A 19,145-nucleotide genomic window follows, 5' to 3' on the forward strand; every position below is an offset into this window, starting at 1 on the left:
AATAGCCATTCTTTCTTGATTGAGATGAAATCGTAGTGTTGTTTTAATTTGCATCTCTTGAATGACCAGTGATGTTGAACATTTTTATGTGTTTACCATTTGTATTTCTTTATCCGAGAAGTATATATTCATCTCAGATGCTCATTTTTGAGATTGGGTCTTTGAATTTGGGGGGGCCTTATTTTTTTTTCCAGTTCTTTATATCTTGTAGGTATCAGTCCTTTGTCTGAGGGACAACTGGCTATAATTATTTCCCACTCTGGGTTGTCCTTTCACACTGTTGGTAACTTTTGTTGTGCAAAAGCTATTTAATAAGGTGAGATCCCATTTGTGGATTTGTAGTATTTCTTGTGCAGCTGGGTTTTGTTCATGAACTCTCTGCCTACACCTACATCTTCAAGATTTCTAAAAAAAAAGGATTTCTACTTATTTTTTCTTCCAATAAAGTTAGTATTTTTTAATACTTAGACCTTTGATCCATTTGGATTTTAGTTTAGTGCATGGTGATAGAGGTCAGTCTAGTTTTAATCTTTGGCATGTGGAAAGCCAGTTTTTCCAGAACCACTTATTAAAGAGGGTTTCTTCCAGTGAACATGTTTGGCTCCTTTGTCAAAGATAAGGTAGCTGAGTGTGTTTGGAATTGTATCTGCTTCCTTTATTCTGCTTCACTGATCCTCAGGTGTGATTTTTTTTTTTTTTTTTTTGCCGCCACTACCATGCTGATTTTATCACAGTAACTTCATAATATAATTTCAGGTCAGGGGTTGTGATGCCCCCATCTTGCCATTGTTGCCCAGAACTGCTTTGGCTACTCTAGGTCTCCTGATTCCATATGAATTTTAGGAATGTTTTCTCTAGTTCTGCAGGATATGCTACTTATTTTTAGTTGGTTTGTATTAAATCTGTATAACAGTTTTGGTAGTGTGGCTACTTTTAATGTGTTGGTTCTTTCCATCCACAAGTAAGGGAGTCTTTCCATTTTCTGATACTTTCTTCGATCTCCTTTTTCAAAGTGCTTTTTCAGTGTATAGATCTTTTATCACTTTTGTTAGATGGATTCCTATTTCATTTTTTGTATGCTACTGTGAAGGTTGTGGTTTCCCCAGTTACTCTGAGTTTGTTGCTTGCATACGAGAATGTATTGGTTTTTGAGCATTCATTTTGTATGAATCTCGTTCTTCTCGGGTGTTTTTGCTGCACTTTAAGGTTTTCTGTAAAATTTTTTTTTTTTGCATATGGGGGGTGGAACCCCAAGGAAGTGCTTTACCACTGAGCTACATCCTTAGCCCTTGCTTAAATTACCTTTTTAAAGTACCAGAGGGGCCAGGGACCTGGTTCAGTGGAATAAGCACTTCCCTGGCAAGCGCAAGGGCCTGAGTTCAATCCCCGGTTCCGCAAAAGAAAAAAGTACCAGAGACTTCCTTTTTTTTTTTTGACATTTGAATACTTTTATCTATTGATGTTCATTTTCTTTGTTAATAGCAAATTCAGCCTTCAGCTACAACCCAGGAAACACAGCAGTGGCTTCTCAAAAACAGATTTTCTTCCTACACAAGACTGTTTTCTAATTTTTCAGGTATGTCTGTGTGTCTTGGTTTTTACACAAAATGTTTTATTGTTGGTTTCTGTGGTTTTACTAATCTTACGACTTAATTTTTTTGAAGTTATGTATGAAATTGCAAAACAAAAGGCACAGGGAAGGTCTTGTGTTACCTCTCATATAGTAATTTCCCCCTGCAGCAAATAGTTGATAGTTTTACTGGACTTAGTTGTACATATAACTATTTAGTTCTAGCCAATATTTTTCATTTTCATTTTGAGATAATTATTCTTTATAGTAAGTTGGAAAGACAGTACAGAGGTGGCCCAGTATACCTTAACTCTATTTCTTCTAGAAGTGTAGCAGAATATCAAAACCAGGAACTAGACATTTATACAATACATGTATATTTCTGTTACTTCATCACATGTATATTTGTATAACCATCACAGTTATGATGCAGAATTAAGCCAGCATCGAAAAAGTTTTTCTACTTCTTTGTATTATATGTACACCTTCTCCCCACCACTAAACTCATTTGTCTATGATTTTATCATTTGAACAATATTACATAAATGGAATCATATAGTATATATAACCTTTTGAGATTGGCTTTTTTAAACTTAGGATCCACCAGCTTAGCATAAATATGTCTTATGTATTCTTTTTACTTTGAAGTAATGATTTCATAGTGTAAGTATACTTAGACATGAGTTTTGGATACAATAGTGTCAGTTTTGTTCTTTTATAAGTGGAGAAAGTGCTTGGATGGAATTTTAGAAGATACTATTCAGTGTTGCCCTTGGTGGTACGGAGGGACACTGAAAAGCCCACCTTTTTGTTGGCTCTGAGGGACAACAGGTGTATGTGTTCTTGTGTATTCACGTATATATATGTATACTCAGAATATCTGTTGCCCTTTTGAAGCATATTTGACCACTTAAAGAGAGATGCCTATAAAGCAGTTATATCTGTTCTTTGTCCATTTATTTGCAAAGACTCTTGTGCTCTTCTGCAGGTGCCGACTTACTAAAATTGACAAAGGAGGATTTAGTTCAGATTTGTGGTGCAGCCGATGGAATTCGGCTCTATAATTCACTGAAGTCAAGGTAAAATACTGTGGGCTGTTTGGTGTGAAGTAAGAACACACCTTTGTTTGCGTGGGGGGGATTTGGGCCGAATGTGTTTCCACGCTAGGGTGGCATGTGCCTGTGTGTGCCATCGAGCATTGGCAGCGTCATGCTCACAAGAAGACTGTTTTGTGTACACCTTCAGGGCAGGCCCAGATATGATGCAGGCACTGATGAGGGCAGAGGTAGACTGTAAGACTGGTAGCAAAGCACATGGGCAGTACTGAGTTCTTGAAGACGACTGGGTTTGTTGCCAAGAAAGCAAAACTTCTAATTTAGGTGAGCTATACAGAATCTATGGTTTTCAAGGTCGTGACTATTATTAAATAGTTATTTATAATGTAAAATTCTAATTGTGAGTTAAAATAAGAATTGTAAATTTCTGGCTTTTAAGATTCATTTACTATCCATTGCTGTTTCTAGACTTGTGTGAGAATTCCATTAAAATCTAATTTTACTGATTTTAAATTGCTTGCTTAATCTTGAAACTTAAATTTACCAGCATCTGACAGACCATCTCAGTGTTTTAAAGTCTGGATCATCATGTTAGACCACCTGTGATAGTTGGTGTGAGGTGTGTGGTTTTTATATTTTTATTAGTAATTATTTTGAATAATGAAGTAATATTTGTAAAGTTCTATAAGGAACTAGAACTTAGACTCCTGTAGTTGTCATTTGCATACGCGTTAAGACTTCTTTTGCTCCTAAGCTCATTAGTGGCTCTTCTGATTGCAGGTCAGTTAGGCCACGTTTAACCATCTATGTCTGCCAGGAGCGGCCCAGCAGCACACCGCTGCAAGGGCAGCAGCAGGCTGCAGGCAGTGGAGGCGAGAGTGGCAGTGGGACACCTTACGGTAGGTATTGAGGACATCTTGCTTTTTGTCCCTTTTCTGAGACTGTCAGAGACAGAAAGCACTTGAGCAGGACTTAGGAGAGCTCCTGCCCTGTGAGGGCTGCGTTAGGACACCAAGTGGCTAATGGTAGGGTCTGACAACAGTGAGGACAGGAGCTCTCAGACCAGGTCCTTGGAAAAAGAAGCTAGCAGGCTTTCTTAGTTATTTCAGTCACTCTGTGGGTCTCGTTTTTTTTTTTTTTTCCCTGTGGCTCTTCATTCCAGAAATGCCTAACAAATGAAAGACTATCTTAAATGCTTTTGAGATTTTTTCCCTCAAATCTCAGATTTACTGAAATGATGAATGTAACATTTATGGCTTGACAAGAAAACAGCGTGTTTTTCTTTTCCCTCCAGTTTACTAACCAGCTCTCCCCCATCCCTCTAACACACACACTCTTTGCAGAGTGCTGGGGATTGAACCCAGAGTCTTAAATATGCCAAAGAAGTATTCTACTACTGAGTGTGGCTTCCCTGTCCAGAGGATACTCCTAAAAATATTTATGAAGACATATCTGTGTCATAGTCCTAAGTATACAGACCTGTCTCAAGTGCCTGCCAACACCGTGTGAGATGAGTGTGGTACTGCATTCTTGTGTCACTGTCAATATATTATTCTCCTGAGTAGTAGTAGATTTTCTCCTTGAGAGTTTGTCTTCATTATCCCATGTAGTTGTATATTAACGTAAGATATAAAAAGTCTGACTCCTCCCTCATCTGAGTATGGCATTTAAAATAAAAACACACTACAGGTATGATCTGTAATTGTGCTACTCAGGAGGCTGAAGCAGGAAGAGTACAAGTTTGTGGACAACTTAATGGAAACCCATCTCAAAATATTAGAGAGCTTAACTCAGTATTAGAGCACTTGCCTAGCATGTGCTAGGCCTTGGATTCAATCCTCAATACTGGGGAAAAAATTTTAGGGCTTGAGGTATGGTTCATTGGTGGAGAACTTGCCTAGCATGCTGAGGTGCTCGGTTTGGTACAAAACACACAAAAAGGTATAAAATGTGTCCCCTCTTCTCTCCCTTCCTCTCCCTTCCCCTCCCCTCCTCACACAAAATGGTATAAAATATCCTCTCCCCTCCCTCCCTCCCTCCCTCCCTCCCTCCTTCCCTCCCTCCCTCTCTTTCTTTCTTAAAAATGGCCATTCAAGATTGTATAGTATTTTTGAAAGGCAGTAACTATCACTGCTGCCAGAGGTAAATCACATCATGTATAATTAGTAAAGTTTTATACACATATAGATCTATTATACACAGTAAGGGCAAAGTCCTCACCATCTGCATTCCTAATCCATGTCTGGCTTGAATCAGTGATTGACAGCACCTACACAAATATGACTCACTACAAATATGCATAAGGTAATGATGTTAGCTGCTAAGTTACATGTACAAGAAACACACTGAATGGGCTAAGCTGAGGACTTCTTCAAGAATAATCAGGCTTCACTATTCCCATCTTAGTTCTCTTGTTTATTATTATTAAATGTATTTGGCACAGGGTCTCACTACAACTCTGACTTCTGGTGATCCTCCTGCTTTCAGCCTTCCCAGTGGTGGGATTACAGGAGTGCACCACCACACCTGGACTTGGTTGCTGGCTCAGCGTGCCTGGGGGCAAGGCTGGGCTGGAGCTGGTGGGGCCCTGTTTCCCAGGGATCGACCTTCTGTCCCTGTGTTTGCCTAAACAGGCACTAAGTCCACTGGGCTATCTCACCTGCCCCCATCCTAGTTTTAATTTGGTGCCTTTTACAATTATTTTTAATTGATGGAGGGGTATAAAGAGTTTTTAATTCCTTAGGATAAATTCACAGGATTACTGGTCAAAAATTATGACCCTTTTCCTAAATTTTTATAAATACATATTTTTAAAAAATGGTTTTCTTTAGATATATACCATAAAATCCACCCCTTGTATGTCTCAGTGGTACTTCTGGTGAATTCACAGTTTTGCAGCCACTCTACAATCTAATTGGACTCCCAATGCTCTAGAAGATCCCCCGTGTGCAGTGTTTATTGTTAGGGCATTTTAAGTACTAGGATTAAAATACTGCTTAGCTTTCATTTCTAAATATATGAATTACATATTCATTGTAGAAAAAAATTAAAACCTCACATCCTTACGTACATTGATTACTGTTAATATTTATTACATTAATGTGAGTGATAAATAATATATTCTATTTCAGATATGATAAAGCTCATTCAAATGAGCTTTCTTTTTACAATAATAAGAAATGTTAATTTGTTGGTTTTCATAAATTTTTAATTTATTTCTTTGATACTTTGAAAGGTGTACTCCACCCAGAGATCAGGTAAAACGCAGATAAAAGATTATTGGTTAAAACACTGTTGTTTTTTTTTTTTTTTTCTTTTTCTTTTTTCAGTTTATCATGCAATCTACCTGGAAGAAATGGTTGCCTCAGAAGTTGCTCGAAAACTTGCGTTGGTGTTTAATATTCCTTTCCATCAAATTAACCAGGTTTACAGACAGGGTCCCACTGGTATTCACATTCTTGTTAGTGATCAGGTAAATCAAGTAGGCCTGTCCTTTTGTACTGATATTTATTTCTATTCAGATGATGATAGAACTGTAGAAAAATTGTGTGATTTTTTTTCCCCCCAAATAATCATGAGTTGTTTTTCAGCGAGTTGAAGATCAAAATCTATTAAGAATTTATAACTAAAGGGTTGGTGAGATAGTTCAGTGGACTGAGCACTTGCTTAGGCAAACATAGGGACTGGGGTTCAGTCCCTGGCACCATATGCTGTTCTGGCCCTACACCTGCCCCCAGGTGTACTGAGCTGGCAACTGAGACCAGGCGTGGTGGTGCACACATGTAATCCCAGCCTTGGGGAGGCTGAAAACAGGGGATCACTATTGAGTCTGAGCTGTGTAGTGAGACCCTGGACCAAATACATTAAAAAATAATTTATGACCAGAATTTTCAGGCATCCTAATGTTAATGAGTACAAGCCAGGGAAAATTGACTTGGCCTTATGCCAGTTTTGAATTTAGTCACTTATCAGGGGATTCAAAAGATTAGTGGTAGATTTTGGCCCTTTTTATGAGGTGTAAGGTATTGGATATGTTCTTTTGTCCTCTGATAGCTAATGTTAAAAACAGGTAAGGTCAGAGGTACAACTTTGCTGGCCAGAGTGTCTGTGACAAGCAAATAATAATAGAAGAGTGTCTTAGGCAGTTTTTGTGAGCACTTATTCCCAGGCCATGTGGGTCACAACCAGACCTGCCAGAGACCATCCTGGCAGACATGGATGAGCTCTGGGCCTTGCCATTGCAGTAAGTCTGAATGTTCACTCTCTTGGCTAGCTTTTTGAATTACCATTTTGGCTGCTTAATCCTGTACTGGTGCAGTAACAGTGTATATATTATGGTATTTTCTATTACGGTTTTATATCATTTTTAGTTTAAAAAGTTGTATGTTAATTATACTTACGTGTCTGTTTTATTCTAGATGGTTCAGAACTTTCAAGATGAGAGTTGTTTTTTATTCTCCACAGTAAAAGGTACTGTGTGTGTGTGTGAGAGAGAGGGAGGGAGAGGGGTGCTAGGCTCAGGAAAGATGTCTGGACCTATAGTTAGTAGCCATTTTGTGTACTTATTCTGGAAAAGGCTGGCTTTACTAAGAGACTTGGAAAAAAAATATGGAGGATATTTCTAGTGGTTGTAATAATACTAACTAGCAAATACAGAAAAGGAGTCAGTCTTTGATGAATAGAAAACAGTTCATCCAGCTGACATTTTATTGAGCAACTTGTATTAGGTGCTGTGGTACTGGTTGCTCAGTGGGTCTTGCTTTGTAGTTCAGGTTGGCCTTGAACTTGAGGTTCTGCCTCAGTCCCAAGTACCTGGATTACAGGTGTGTTACCATGCCCAGCACCAGCTTAGTGAGTCATGAACGAGAGTCCATGGAATTTCCCATTGCAGAGGGGAAAGAAAACAAAGTAGGCCACAAATAGACAAAATTACCAATATTTTAAGTGAATAGCAAAGTGTGGGATGCTTGTGGAGAAGGGCCTCTGGGCATTGTAACTACTTGTTCAGTTCAGCCAGGATATCCATGGAAGGTTTCTCTGAGGAGGTGACTTGACGAATGAGGAGCTGGCCACAGGAGTTGGTATCCCAAGGCAGAAAAGAAAGCACTTGGCTTCTGTGAACACCTGGGGAAGGGCCATGTAGCTGCTCTGCAGCTGTGTGTAGTGTGAGACAGGGTTGAGGCTGGAGGCAGGCATGACATGCAGGGTGAGTGAAGATAGTAATTTGGATTTTATTTGAAATGTTTTGGAAAGGTAGTAAAGCTGTTTAGAAGTAATACAGGTTTTTTTCCTTAACACTCTGGAAACAAGCTGGCAAAAGTGGAGGCAGGAGATACCATCCAGGTGAAAGGTCATGGGACTGACGGGCTCACATTTGACAGAGCAGTAGCTGGGATTGTTGGTTTTGTTATTGAGAGTGACTCTTAGTAGTAGACTCTAAAGAAAGAAAGATGGGGACAGAGCAATAAAGTTTCATTTTAGTATGTGGAAATGTCAAGTAAACAGTGAATTATACCATTCTGGGACAGTTAAAGAGCCCTGGGCTTATGAGATAGCTGTGGAAGCCTTAAAACTTATGAACAGTGACTAAAAGCTACTGAAGTTACTGAAGTCACTTGGGGAGACAGTCTGGAAAGAGGGCTCAAACTGGAATGGGTGAATGCTGTTAAAGGGTTAGAAAAGGTATTTTTGAAGTCAATATTTGGAAAGAGATATACCCTCAGAAACTGTTTAAAAAGTCAGATAGTTTAAGAAGCAGTCTTAATACAGATGTTGGCCTGAGATGAGGAAGATGTCATGTGTCACCTTTTCTTAGTAGTCACTTTTGAAAGGAGTAGCCCTGAACCATGTTGAAATTACAGTTTCACTTTGGGCCTGATATTGTATGTGCCATCAGTTTATCTGCAAGGCTGGATTTTGATTTAACCGGCTTACTTTATCTTTCACTTTCAGAAACATCTTCAGCTCAACACATATGTGCAAAATCTTTCATTCTCAAAGCTGAACAACTTTTTTTTAAAGCTGAATAATTTTACTTTGCAAAATTTACATTGTCTAAGAAGGAACACTCATACTATAATTACATAGTTGTGTTCTCTATAACATTAATGGTGTCGAGCATAGGATTTCCCCTCCAATACTAGTTTTCTGTTTTTCAGAGTTCGTTAACATGTACAATTTCATTTGTCTATGAATATGGTTAGTGATTCTCATTGTTTACCGAAGTTTTTGTGCAAAAGTGGTTTTTGTCTTCTGGTGCTAGAGATTGAGTTAAGGGCCTTATAACAGAGAAAGAAATGGATCTGTGTATACATAGATATTGATATCCTAAATATTTCAAATCTATTTCTCAGGAGCTCAGAAAATTTTCCAGAACGGATAGATGTACACATTGATGGTTGTCCCCCTGGGTTATTTGTATACTGAATGTAAGGTTGGCGTTGCTCTCTGCCCTCAGTGTTTCCACATGCTCTCCTGCCATCTCTTGCTCCTCCTCCTGGTTATGATGCTCCTCTTTGTTTTGTTGGATCCCTACCCCACAGAACTGGCAAGCAGTATGGGAGCAGAGCAACAAAGGGAAAACAGCAAGGCTTCTGAAAATGGAATGCCTCTGGGTCAGTTTTTCTGTGGCCAGGTCAGAATACCTGCTATCCACACAAAGGGCCAAGATCTGTCATAGCTCACAACTTCAGATGCTTTTGTCTATGGTTGACTGGCTCCAAGGTACAGACCTCGGAGTTCACAGCAGAGGGTAGCTGCTCCCCTCCAGGGAGCCAGGAGGGAGATAGGGAGCAGCAGGGACCAGCTACAGTCCCCAGGTCACACCTGTGTGACCCACCTAGCCACATCCAGAAGTGTGCTTTTCTGATCTCTTCAGCATCTCTCGAGCCAGTCAGGCGGACATTCAAGAATAACCATCACCAGTGTCTGAAAGGGGAGTATGTATGTAGAGACATAAGAGCTAGCATTGCTGGCTGTGGTCATGCACACTTGTAACCACAGCACCGGCACTACAGAGTTCAAAGCCAGCCCAAACTACATAGCGAGACCCTGTCTTAAAACCATCTCTCCCTCCAAAAAAGAAGAGCCAGAGTAAATCAGCCTTTTCCTCTAACATTTTCTGTAATATTGAGTTGAGGTGGAGGGTAGTACATTTCAGAATTTTTAATTCGATTGATTTCCTAAGGCTCGTTAAATTTTAAATTTTTTTGCAGCTGAAAATAATGATGGTATCCACATAATCTTGAAGTGATCTTTTACATAGACTGAACTATATTCAGTACCAAATAAAGTCACGCTTAAATGTGTGTGAAGACTGAATCCAAGAAGTCTTGGGATTGGATTTTACCAAATGAAATGTTTCATATTGAAAACACAAGATGACCTTTCTTATGAGCTGATATTCGAGGCGGACCTCCTCCCCGTCACAGCCAAAGCCCAGCATCCTCATGTGAGCGAGCGCATTGGGCAGCTGCACCTGGCTCTGGAGGCCGCGCCTTGCAGGCACAAGCTTTGCGCTTCCGACAGAGGCCAGTCCATGTGGTTCCCAGAAGCTGCCGTTGCTGGCTCTTTACACTGTATGCGGTTTGGAAATGATGAATGTAAACACTGTGGGCATTTACTTTCTGTGCCAGTTTGGCTTATATTGCCTAAACCTTACGCAGACCTGGGGAGGAGATAGGGGACGGTGCTGTTTGTGGAGCCATGATGGAAACTGCAGAGAGAGATGCTGTGCTGGTGTGGCCACTGGTGGTCAGGTAAGCGGCTCAGCACCTTCTTGGAAGGAATCATGTCTTAAGAGAGTACATCTGACGCAGTCATGACAGACCAGGGACAACCCAAGCCAGGAAGATGGGCTTGAAGCAAACTGCATTATCAGGAGTACCTTGGTAAGAGGATCAGAGTAAATCCTAATAGGTACAAAGACTTGTATTTTTGCTGTTGAAACACTTTTTTTCTGCTTCCAAAAGCATTTTAGTTTCTGGTTTTCATACCACTCTTGTGGTTTTCTTTCTCATTTTCCTCCCCTTCTCCATCTATCCCTTCCTATTCTTAAGCATTTTTAAAATCCCTACCCCAGATGTTAGATATTGGTGACATAAAAAGAGGAACCAACGTGTTATTGTTGATGGTTTCTTTCTGACTTGGTGTTAAGGGATATGTATTATGAATGAGATGAAATTATCCATGAAAACACTAGTATCATGAACGCTAAAATTACCATAGAAATCCCTTTTTCTCACCTCAAATAATGAGCTTCAGTACAATCATGGATAAACATTCTGGTGATATAGGGGCTTGTAATACACCAAATAATGTTTCTTTTCTGTAAAATAGTGTCTCAAAAAATCAAATGTGTCTGCTAGCACACTTTCATCCAAAGGGAATCTATACTGTTTCCACTTTTTCTTCCTACTGTCTGTATCTCCTTGACCCAAAGTGTCCTAGAGTTCATCAGAAAGCATTTTTTTAATGACTGTGGTATATCAAGCCTGAATTTTCTTTCTTTTTTTTATTTAAAAAAAAAATCCCTTTTATTCCATTTTAATTCTAGCATCTTTATCCACTTACTCAGCAGTTTTAGCTTTGGACGAACTATTTGATCCTCCACTTTGCTCAGATGGATGTCAGAATGATTAAGTTTGGATTCTGTTCCAGGTGACAAAGCTTCAGAGGGTAAACACTTGGTTAGTTTATTCATAAAGGTGGCTAATTCTACAAAGAAGCATTGTCTTTAGTCAGGTTTGGAAATACCTGTGACTCCTCTGGACCTGTAAGGGAAGAGCTTGCCTTTTGTCCTCCCTTTGCTTTTGTGTGACCACGTTTTCTGTAAGTCACTTGGGAAAGAAGTGAACTTCTCTCAATCGTTTTAGAAAGTTTGCTTGTCTATTTAGCATTCCTTTTTGGGACTCATGATTTATGGAACAGTAAATGTCATTTGATGCTGTGTGCTATTTTGAAGTCCTCATCAGGTTTTAGACGTGGGGTAAAAATACAAGCTCATCAGACTTGAAATTACACCCAGTGGCATTAGAACATTATAGTCTGTCCAGAAAAACAGGTTAAATTATGGCACCAGCAAATTTGCTACTTTGTTTTTTTAATAGTAGGATGTACACATTTCGGTATAATAAATGTTTTCCGATTGTTTTGCAAATTGTGTCTGTCATTTAAAATCTGAGTTCTTGCTTTGTGTCAGAATCAAGGAATTCCCTATGTGTGCCCCTTGCCTGTCCCAGTCCAGATGGTATAAGAGATGAGGCACCAATGGTTTTCCCTTTTTTCAAAGCTTTATAATATAAGCAAGGATAGGTTTTTCTAGGAGCTGTTCTATACTTAAGGAGGGTTTTTTTTTTTTTTTTTTTTTTTGGAACCGGGGATTGAACTCAGATCCTTGCGTTTGCCAGTCAAGCACTTATCCTACTGAGCCATTTCCCCGGCCCAGGAGGGTTTTTTTAATAAGAGATTTTCCTATTTTGTAAATGAGGTCATGGGTCATTGGCATGAAGTCCAGTAGCTGTAATAGGTTGTTTCCTAGCTCAGAGAGATTAGATGATTCTGGACATGGATTTTTTTTTTTTTTTAAAGTAGAAACAAATTCGTAGTCATTGCTTATTAGTCACCTTCCAATCCCCAACAGTGGTATAAACATTTGTTTAAAGAGCTGTGATTTTCATCCAAGTTTTAAGATCACAACACTAGAGCATATGAGAAAGCAATAAAGGTAGACCTCTAATGATTAGTGATAATATTGCTAGGTCATTGTATGGAGGTATTTGCCTTCTCCAGCTAGCATGCAGCTAGAGTGTGTCCTTAAAATGCTTCTAGAACTGCCCCTAAAGTTAAAACATCTTGCTTTTGTTGTTTTACTTCTTATAAGAGTTTTGAGCCCTTCAGTTGGGTCATGGTTGCTAGCATGGTCAGCCGCTATTAACACAGAGTTCAACAAGGATGGTGATGGCTTCCTCAAGTTGAGTAAAGGTCACAGATGCGGACAGGACCAGGCAAGACTCAGCCACAGTAGATAACAGACCATCTCACAACATTGGGAAGGCCTGAACTTGGAAAGTCGCTTTGCTCAGAGTTGTCTGCTGTAAGATCATAGCAATAAAGCCGCTGAATTAATTCTATTACACTACAGTAATTTACACTACAAGTCTTAACAGGTGCCAACACTTCACTGATCTGAGTTTTAAGTGTGTAAAACTTTTAAATAGTTTTGGTGTAACCTGATTTCTAAAAATTTAAAATAAACTTTAAAAAATCACATCCATTCTGCATGCATCCATTCATTATTTTTAATAATATTATAATAAATGACTTAAACCTTAATTCTGTTTCTGCAAGGTCTCCCAAAAAAGTATGGACATAATTAGCTTTTTCCTTAAAGAAATCGCATTGTGTGCTGTAGCATATGCCAGAGCTTATATCCTTTTCCACCAGCCAACACAGACGGAGTTGCTTTTGTTTAGTTTTTGGTCCTTAGAGGTGGTTATGACAAACTGACATATAAAGGTGAAGACCCTGTCCACCAGTTTAGGAATCCTCTTTTCTTTGGTGTAGCATGGAAACTGTTCCACATTAGCTTCTATGTATGAAACTATTAGGTGTCACGAATTTGTCGTACAGTCATTTGAATAAAGGTAATCTTAAAATGAGAAAGTCCTGCTAATTGTAATGGAATCATTGTGAATTTAAAAAGCCCATTGGCTTGTAAGGATTAGATAGCCAGGTAATTCTTTCTGCTCAGCTTGTGCTGACACTGACAGTCCGCGAGGAATGCTGATAAAGCCCAGGGAAGGACCACCTCCTAAGGAATCCAGGTTTCCATGTGCTCTTGGCTACACTGAGATCATCCTTGCCACATGTTAACTGACAAGGCTTTGATCTGATTGCATCACAGCAAAATAAAGGTAAGAACTATCACCAGTTACTGCAGTCCACATCAAAGTGTTTTACCTGTAAGTGCCTTTTCCCAAGGGAGAATCAACAGATTTGGGTGACAGTGGAGTAGGCAAGAAGCCTGGTCTTCTCTAGGGAGAAACATTTTGTTATCCCTTGGGCCTAAGCAGCTACTGTCAGAGAATGACACAGCACCTGCACAGTCGCTGTCCACTTCCTGCCACTGCTGTGGGTGGAATGACAGGAGCAAAGTAGGCATGGACTTTGACATGAGGAAGCTGAGCCTGAAAGTAGAAGGAAAAAATGGAGTAGTGTTTACCCTGGCATTTTAAGGATTATGGTCCTAATACTCAAAAGGCTGAAGTTCTCATTTGGAATCTACTTCACCTTAGTGTTAGGAAGACAGTTCTAACAATTAACTAGAGCTGCTGCTGTTACAGTCCTGCACTCTCCCGTGGAATCCCATGACCTAAAGACAAACGGAATCTCAAAGTGACACATTTCCACCCAGCTGTAGTAACCAGCCCTTTTTATCCACCCCCCCCCCCTGGCGGGGGGGTGGAACCGGGGATTGAACTCAGGCCCTTGCGTTTGCCAGGCAAGTGCTTATTCTACTGAGGTATCTCTCTGGCCCTCTTTTTTACTTTAGGGTGCAAATTCAAACATACCAAACTTTAAATGATGCAAGTTTTAAAACCATTGTATTACACTCTCTTGCCTGGAAACTAGCCAACACTGTTTGGGGGTGGGTGTACATGGGAATTGAACAGCAGATCTTGCACTTGCCAGGCAGGTACTTGTGCCACTGAGCTATATACATCCCTGGCCCCTCGCTATGTGTCATTTACTGGCAGTGACCTTAAGTTGCCTGCCCTGGATGGAGACCTTATGTGGGTCCTGATCGCCAGACTACGTGGAACTTCTCTATCTTAAATGTATTCATTCAAGTTGAATCCTCCAGGGTGGGGTCTAAGCAATGAAATTTTTAAAATGACACTTGTTTGCCTAACTGTTGGTTTCAGACAGGACAAAGAAAATGGATGCTGATTCCTTATGTGTCCTTTGCTGCTCAGTAGTCACTGCTAGGTGAAACCCACTCCCCTGGCCCACACCTACCCGCATCCGCTTGATGCCTGCACGAGTGACCTGCTGGCAGTCATACAGTTCAAGGCGCTCTAGGCCACGGCAGTTCTCCAGGTGCTCAAGGGCCACGTCAGTGATGAGGCAGTTATCCAGTTCCAGTACCCTCAGCCTCTTGTGGCCACAGGTACTGTTGCTGAGGTGCAGGATCCCATCATCTGTGATGAGCTCACAGTGGGACAGGCTCTGAAACAGGATGTTCACAGGAACTCATTGCAAGGCTCCACGCCTAGTGAACATAGAAATCCTAGCTCATAGTGTCCCAGAGTAACACTGTCATGGTTTGACAATGGCCCTAAAAATCAGGTGCTGTATACTAATCCCCAGTATGATGTTCAGAAGTAGACTGTAGTGATATTTTGGGTCACAGTGTCACCTGTGTGAATATATTAATTACAACTGTAAAAAGGGCTCCAAGCTGCAAATAATTTCTCCACTGCCCCTTTGCCTTTGTACTTTCCCCTGTGAGATGACACTGAAAACACACCCTCCCCAGGTCACCAGCCCATCAATCTTGGACCTTCTGGCCTAAGACATTCTAGTTCATTGTGTACAATCTGCTGTGCTGCAGCACCAAAAAGGACTAAGGCACTGAATCAGGCAGGGAGGGCCACACACCCTAGGGGCTCTTTGGTCATGGGCCCCAAAGTTGCCATAAGGCAATGGTTCTTAACCTTTTGACTAAAAAGGTGAAAAATCTCAGCATTTACATCCTTGAGAGCAGCTTTAATATCTAATTCTCCAACTGTGGCGGCTACTGACATTATTTAGTGTCCTTCATTCAGAAAACTCAGATGCATACTGAGCATCTGAAGGGTGTAGAAGTTAGTTCTCTTACACAGACGTTTCTGTTATTATCTAAAGTCTCATCAATAGTTTCAGATGTGACAGTTTTCTTCAGGATGTAACAAATACAATATTCAGCCTAACAAAATTCCTTATAGGCAAAAGACAGCATAAAGTTCTTGTCATTTTTTTCTTTCAGATACACTGAGTTCCAACTCTGCCAGGCTGTGTTGTGTGCAGTGATGAGGAAACACACTTTAAAAAAAAAAAATTGGTCCAGGGTCTCACTAGCAGTTCAGACTCACAGTGCTCCTCCCGTTTTCAGCCTCCCCAGCGCAGGATTACAGGTGTGCACCACCACACCCGGTAGAGCCCAGATTATAGAACTGAGAAATGAAATTGCACTAAGGAGACTTAATGTGAAGCTGAAGTGAGTCTCCAGAGCATGCACTAGGTGGCCTGAGGGTGGGGCCACTGCACTGGTGTGGAGCAAGGATGAAGGGTTCAGGTTATCAGAAACAAGGCAGGATGGGGGCAGGAGGACAATGGGAACCATAGGTGGGAAGAGGATGCAGATGGAAAGGGGTAGGTTCCAGGCCAGATGGCAGAACTCTGTGGGACATAAAAGCAAATTTTTATTTTCATTTAAGGTCACTGGGAAATGTAGCATTTTTAAAGCAAGACTAGCTAAAATGAAAACAATGGAAAGCAAGTATTGGTAAAGATATCAAGCAGCTGAAATGCCATGCTGTAAGGGCAATTTGGGTATCTGAAAACAGCAATGCTGGCTAGAAGAGTCTCAAATAGAAAAAACATTGAGCATAGAAAAGGTAAATTGGGGTATGCCTATTTTGTAAAGCAGTGAGGGTGAACAATGTATACCTACATACAACAATGTGAATGAACTTGTACATGTAAGGAGCGCTAAAATCAGGTAAGTACAGATTAATCACTAATAGAGGCCGGGTCTGGTGGGGGAGGCTGAGGCAGGAGGGATCACTGTGAGTTCAAGGCCAGCCGGGGCTAAAAGGTAAATTCAAGGCTAGCCTGAACTGCACAGTAAAAGCCTGTCTGAAAGACACACAAAATCACTAATAGAATTTCAACAATAAATGAAAAAAACCCTAATAAATGCTATTGTAAGTCACTACCTTGGAGTTTAATGATAAAGGGAGCAAGGGGGAAGTTTTGGGATCATCATAATACTCCAGGAATATTCCATTTACATAAGCAGTGCTCTACATAACAATAACAAAGGTACTTTTCTAAATACTTAAGTAAAAATTGAAAACATAATCCACCAGGCTGCCAAGCAGTGCAAAAGTGGACAGAGTGGAGAGCAAGTGGGAGGCTACAATGTCCCTGGGGTAAAGAAATGCTAGTAATTTGCACCCCTGGTGAGAAACAGCAAATTAGTGCATGGGTGGGAAGTTTACTGCTAAGCGAAGAACTAAAGAGATTGGTATGGAATATGAGAAATGGGCAGCTGAACACAATCTAGAGGTGGAGGGCTGGAGGAGAAACTGTTGGATCCTGAGCCTGCAAAGATTTCTCAGCTCCGTTTTAACATGGGGTGTGTCTTAGTTACTCTTCTCTGCTGGGACAAATACCTGATACCCAAAATAAAAGGAAAGGCTTATTTAGTTCACAGGTACTGGAGGTTTCAGTCCTTACTCACTGACTCCCAGAGAGAGTGGCACAGGGCAGAGAGCAGCCATTAGCCCCTCTCCCCTCTTTACATTGCAATACAGATTATCTGCCCCAGGCAGGCGCAGCACCCACACCCACAATAATCACAAAGGACAGAAAACCGTAACGGTGTTTCCTTTCTCGTGAACCTAATCACACTACTCAAACTTGTATGTCTGTAACCAGTGTAGTGCTTCCTTCTGTATGTTCCTCCTGAGAAATCTGCTGTGATTTGAATTCCTTCTGTCTATGCACTGAATCTCAGTTTTCAAGTAGTTCTTGGGCTGTGGGGTAGAGAGCATGCCCAGCAAGTGCAAGGCTTGGGTTCAGTCCTTAGCTCCTGTGTGTGTGTGTGCGTGCTTTCCCTTACCTTTACTTTTCACAAGTATGATTATGATCTGTCTTGGTGTGAACTGCTTTGGATTTTTGCTACTCAGCTTCTTAAATCTACAGGTGTACTGTCTTCTGCCAGATTTAGGGAATCTTCTGCCATGTCTTCAGCCCCAGTCTCTGTCTCTTCTGGAATTGTGATGATATGTGACATTTTTTGTTGTAGTTCCAGCAGGCTGAGACACTACCCTTTCTTCTTTTCTTCAGTCTATTTTCTGTTGCCTAGGTTGGGTAATTTGTATTGTTGTACCTTCAGGTTTATAAATTCTCTCCATTTTGCTTTAACGTCATGTAATGAATTTTATTGATATGTGTTTATAAATTTCTATATACTTTTATATGTTCCATTTCTTTGCTGACATTTTTTCTTTCAAGTGTGTCCTTCATGCTTGGCTTTAAAATTCTTGCCATACAATTGTGAGATTTTTTTTTTTTTTTACTTTTTGTCTTTTCAAGACAGGGTTTTGCAGTGCAGTTCATGCTGCCCAGAACTCGCTTTGTAGCCCAGGCTGGACTTGAACTCACAGTGATTCTCTTGCCTCAACCTCCCTGAGTGCTGGGATTACAGGTGTGTGCCACCACACCCAGCCTGATTCTGAGATTTGTATCATCTTAGTATTACTGTCTTTTCTCATACAAGTTTAGATTTTTCTTCGTATGATGAGTCTTCTCTTTGTCCTGTTTGAGGCAGGCTTTGCTATGCAGTTCAGGCCTCATCATGTAGGCCAGGCTGGCCTCTTTAAAAACAATTCCTCAGAGTGCTGGGATTACAGGTGTGCACCACCATACCTAGCTGAGTGTTTTTTACTATCAGGATATTTTGATTATTAGGAAACTCCTAAGTGTTTTCAGTCTGGAAATTAAATCTAGGGCCTTCTGCAGGTAAGCAAGTGTTTTTTTTTTCTTTGAGTCACACCCCAGCCTAAACAGAAGTGTTAATAGGCCCCTTCTGACACTGTGCTTGCAGTGGAAGGGTTGGTGGTGCCTTGTCACTGTCAGGTAGGGGCAGAAGTCCAAGTTCCCAGTCAGCATTATGATCCTCAGTGTGGCACAGAACTTATTAATTGGAGGAGGTAAGAATTCAGACTCCCTCCAGATGGCCCTCACCTGAAGGAGAGAGGTGCCTTGTCCTTTGGTCGGGTTGAAGCCTAGGCTGACTGTGTGATCTGCAGTGATAACTACTGGTGGGCAGTTCATTACCTCTGAGGAAGATGAAAGACTCCAAGCTCCCTTACTCAACTGCTGCTGGCAGTGGTGGAGACGGTCCTGCAGGTTTTTCTGCGCAGTGGATAGAGTGGAGTTTTGTTTGGTTTGTTTGAGACACGATTTCACTAGGTAATTAAGGCTGGACTTGAGCTCACTTTGTAACCCAGGCCCACCTTGAATTCACAGCAGTCCTCTTCCCCAGTGCTGGGATTACAGGTATGCACCACCATGCCCAGCTGGGTAGAGCGGTTATTGTCTGAAAGTTTTCTGTCTTGGTTCTTTAGCTAGATGGAGCAGGCTCTTCTTCAGAAGTTTTTCTGAACCTTTTGGCATTTCAAGGTTGTCAGTTCTATAGTACCCAACCTGGGATATATGAAGCAAAACAAAAAGCTCAGGAAACTTGCGAC

At 40.8% G+C, this 19,145-nt stretch overlaps 2 protein-coding genes across 7 annotated transcripts in view; one reads left to right on the top strand and one right to left on the bottom strand.

The window, feature by feature from the left end:
- Ubp1 (upstream binding protein 1) overlaps nucleotides 1–12,854 on the top strand; it is a 76,853-nt gene extending 63,999 nt beyond the window's left edge. For 2 of the 5 annotated variants that reach the window (XM_004635272.2, XM_004635274.2), the window contains 7 exons: nucleotides 1,483–1,576; nucleotides 2,559–2,649; nucleotides 3,406–3,524; nucleotides 5,955–6,097; nucleotides 7,044–7,095; nucleotides 9,840–11,970; nucleotides 12,074–12,854. In XM_004635272.2, the coding sequence (XP_004635329.2) occupies nucleotides 1,483–1,576; nucleotides 2,559–2,649; nucleotides 3,406–3,524; nucleotides 5,955–6,097; nucleotides 7,044–7,095; nucleotides 9,840–9,877 (537 nt within the window). In that variant the 3' untranslated portion in view covers nucleotides 9,878–11,970; nucleotides 12,074–12,854. Of the gene's footprint in view, nucleotides 1–1,482; nucleotides 1,577–2,558; nucleotides 2,650–2,815; nucleotides 3,143–3,172; nucleotides 3,245–3,405; nucleotides 3,525–5,954; nucleotides 6,098–7,043; nucleotides 7,096–9,839; nucleotides 11,971–12,073 lie in introns of those variants that run through there. The other 3 variants (XM_023719752.1, XM_023719754.1, XM_023719753.1) reach the window with 3 other exon arrangements.
- Nucleotides 12,855–12,927: 73 nt separating this feature from the next.
- The window catches only part of Fbxl2 (F-box and leucine rich repeat protein 2), a 29,206-nt gene continuing 22,988 nt past the window's right edge, over nucleotides 12,928–19,145 (bottom strand). For both annotated transcript variants that reach the window (XM_023719744.1, XM_023719743.1), the window contains 2 exons: nucleotides 14,644–14,853; nucleotides 12,928–13,811 (listed from right to left, as the gene is read on the bottom strand). In XM_023719744.1, the coding sequence (XP_023575512.1) occupies nucleotides 13,704–13,811; nucleotides 14,644–14,853 (318 nt within the window). In that variant the 3' untranslated portion in view covers nucleotides 12,928–13,703. The remainder of the gene's footprint in view (nucleotides 13,812–14,643; nucleotides 14,854–19,145) is intronic.

The sequence above is a fragment of the Octodon degus genome, unplaced genomic scaffold (genome assembly GCF_000260255.1).
Source record: "Octodon degus isolate 3935 unplaced genomic scaffold, OctDeg1.0 scaffold00071, whole genome shotgun sequence".
Taxonomy (NCBI): Eukaryota; Metazoa; Chordata; class Mammalia; order Rodentia; family Octodontidae; genus Octodon; species Octodon degus.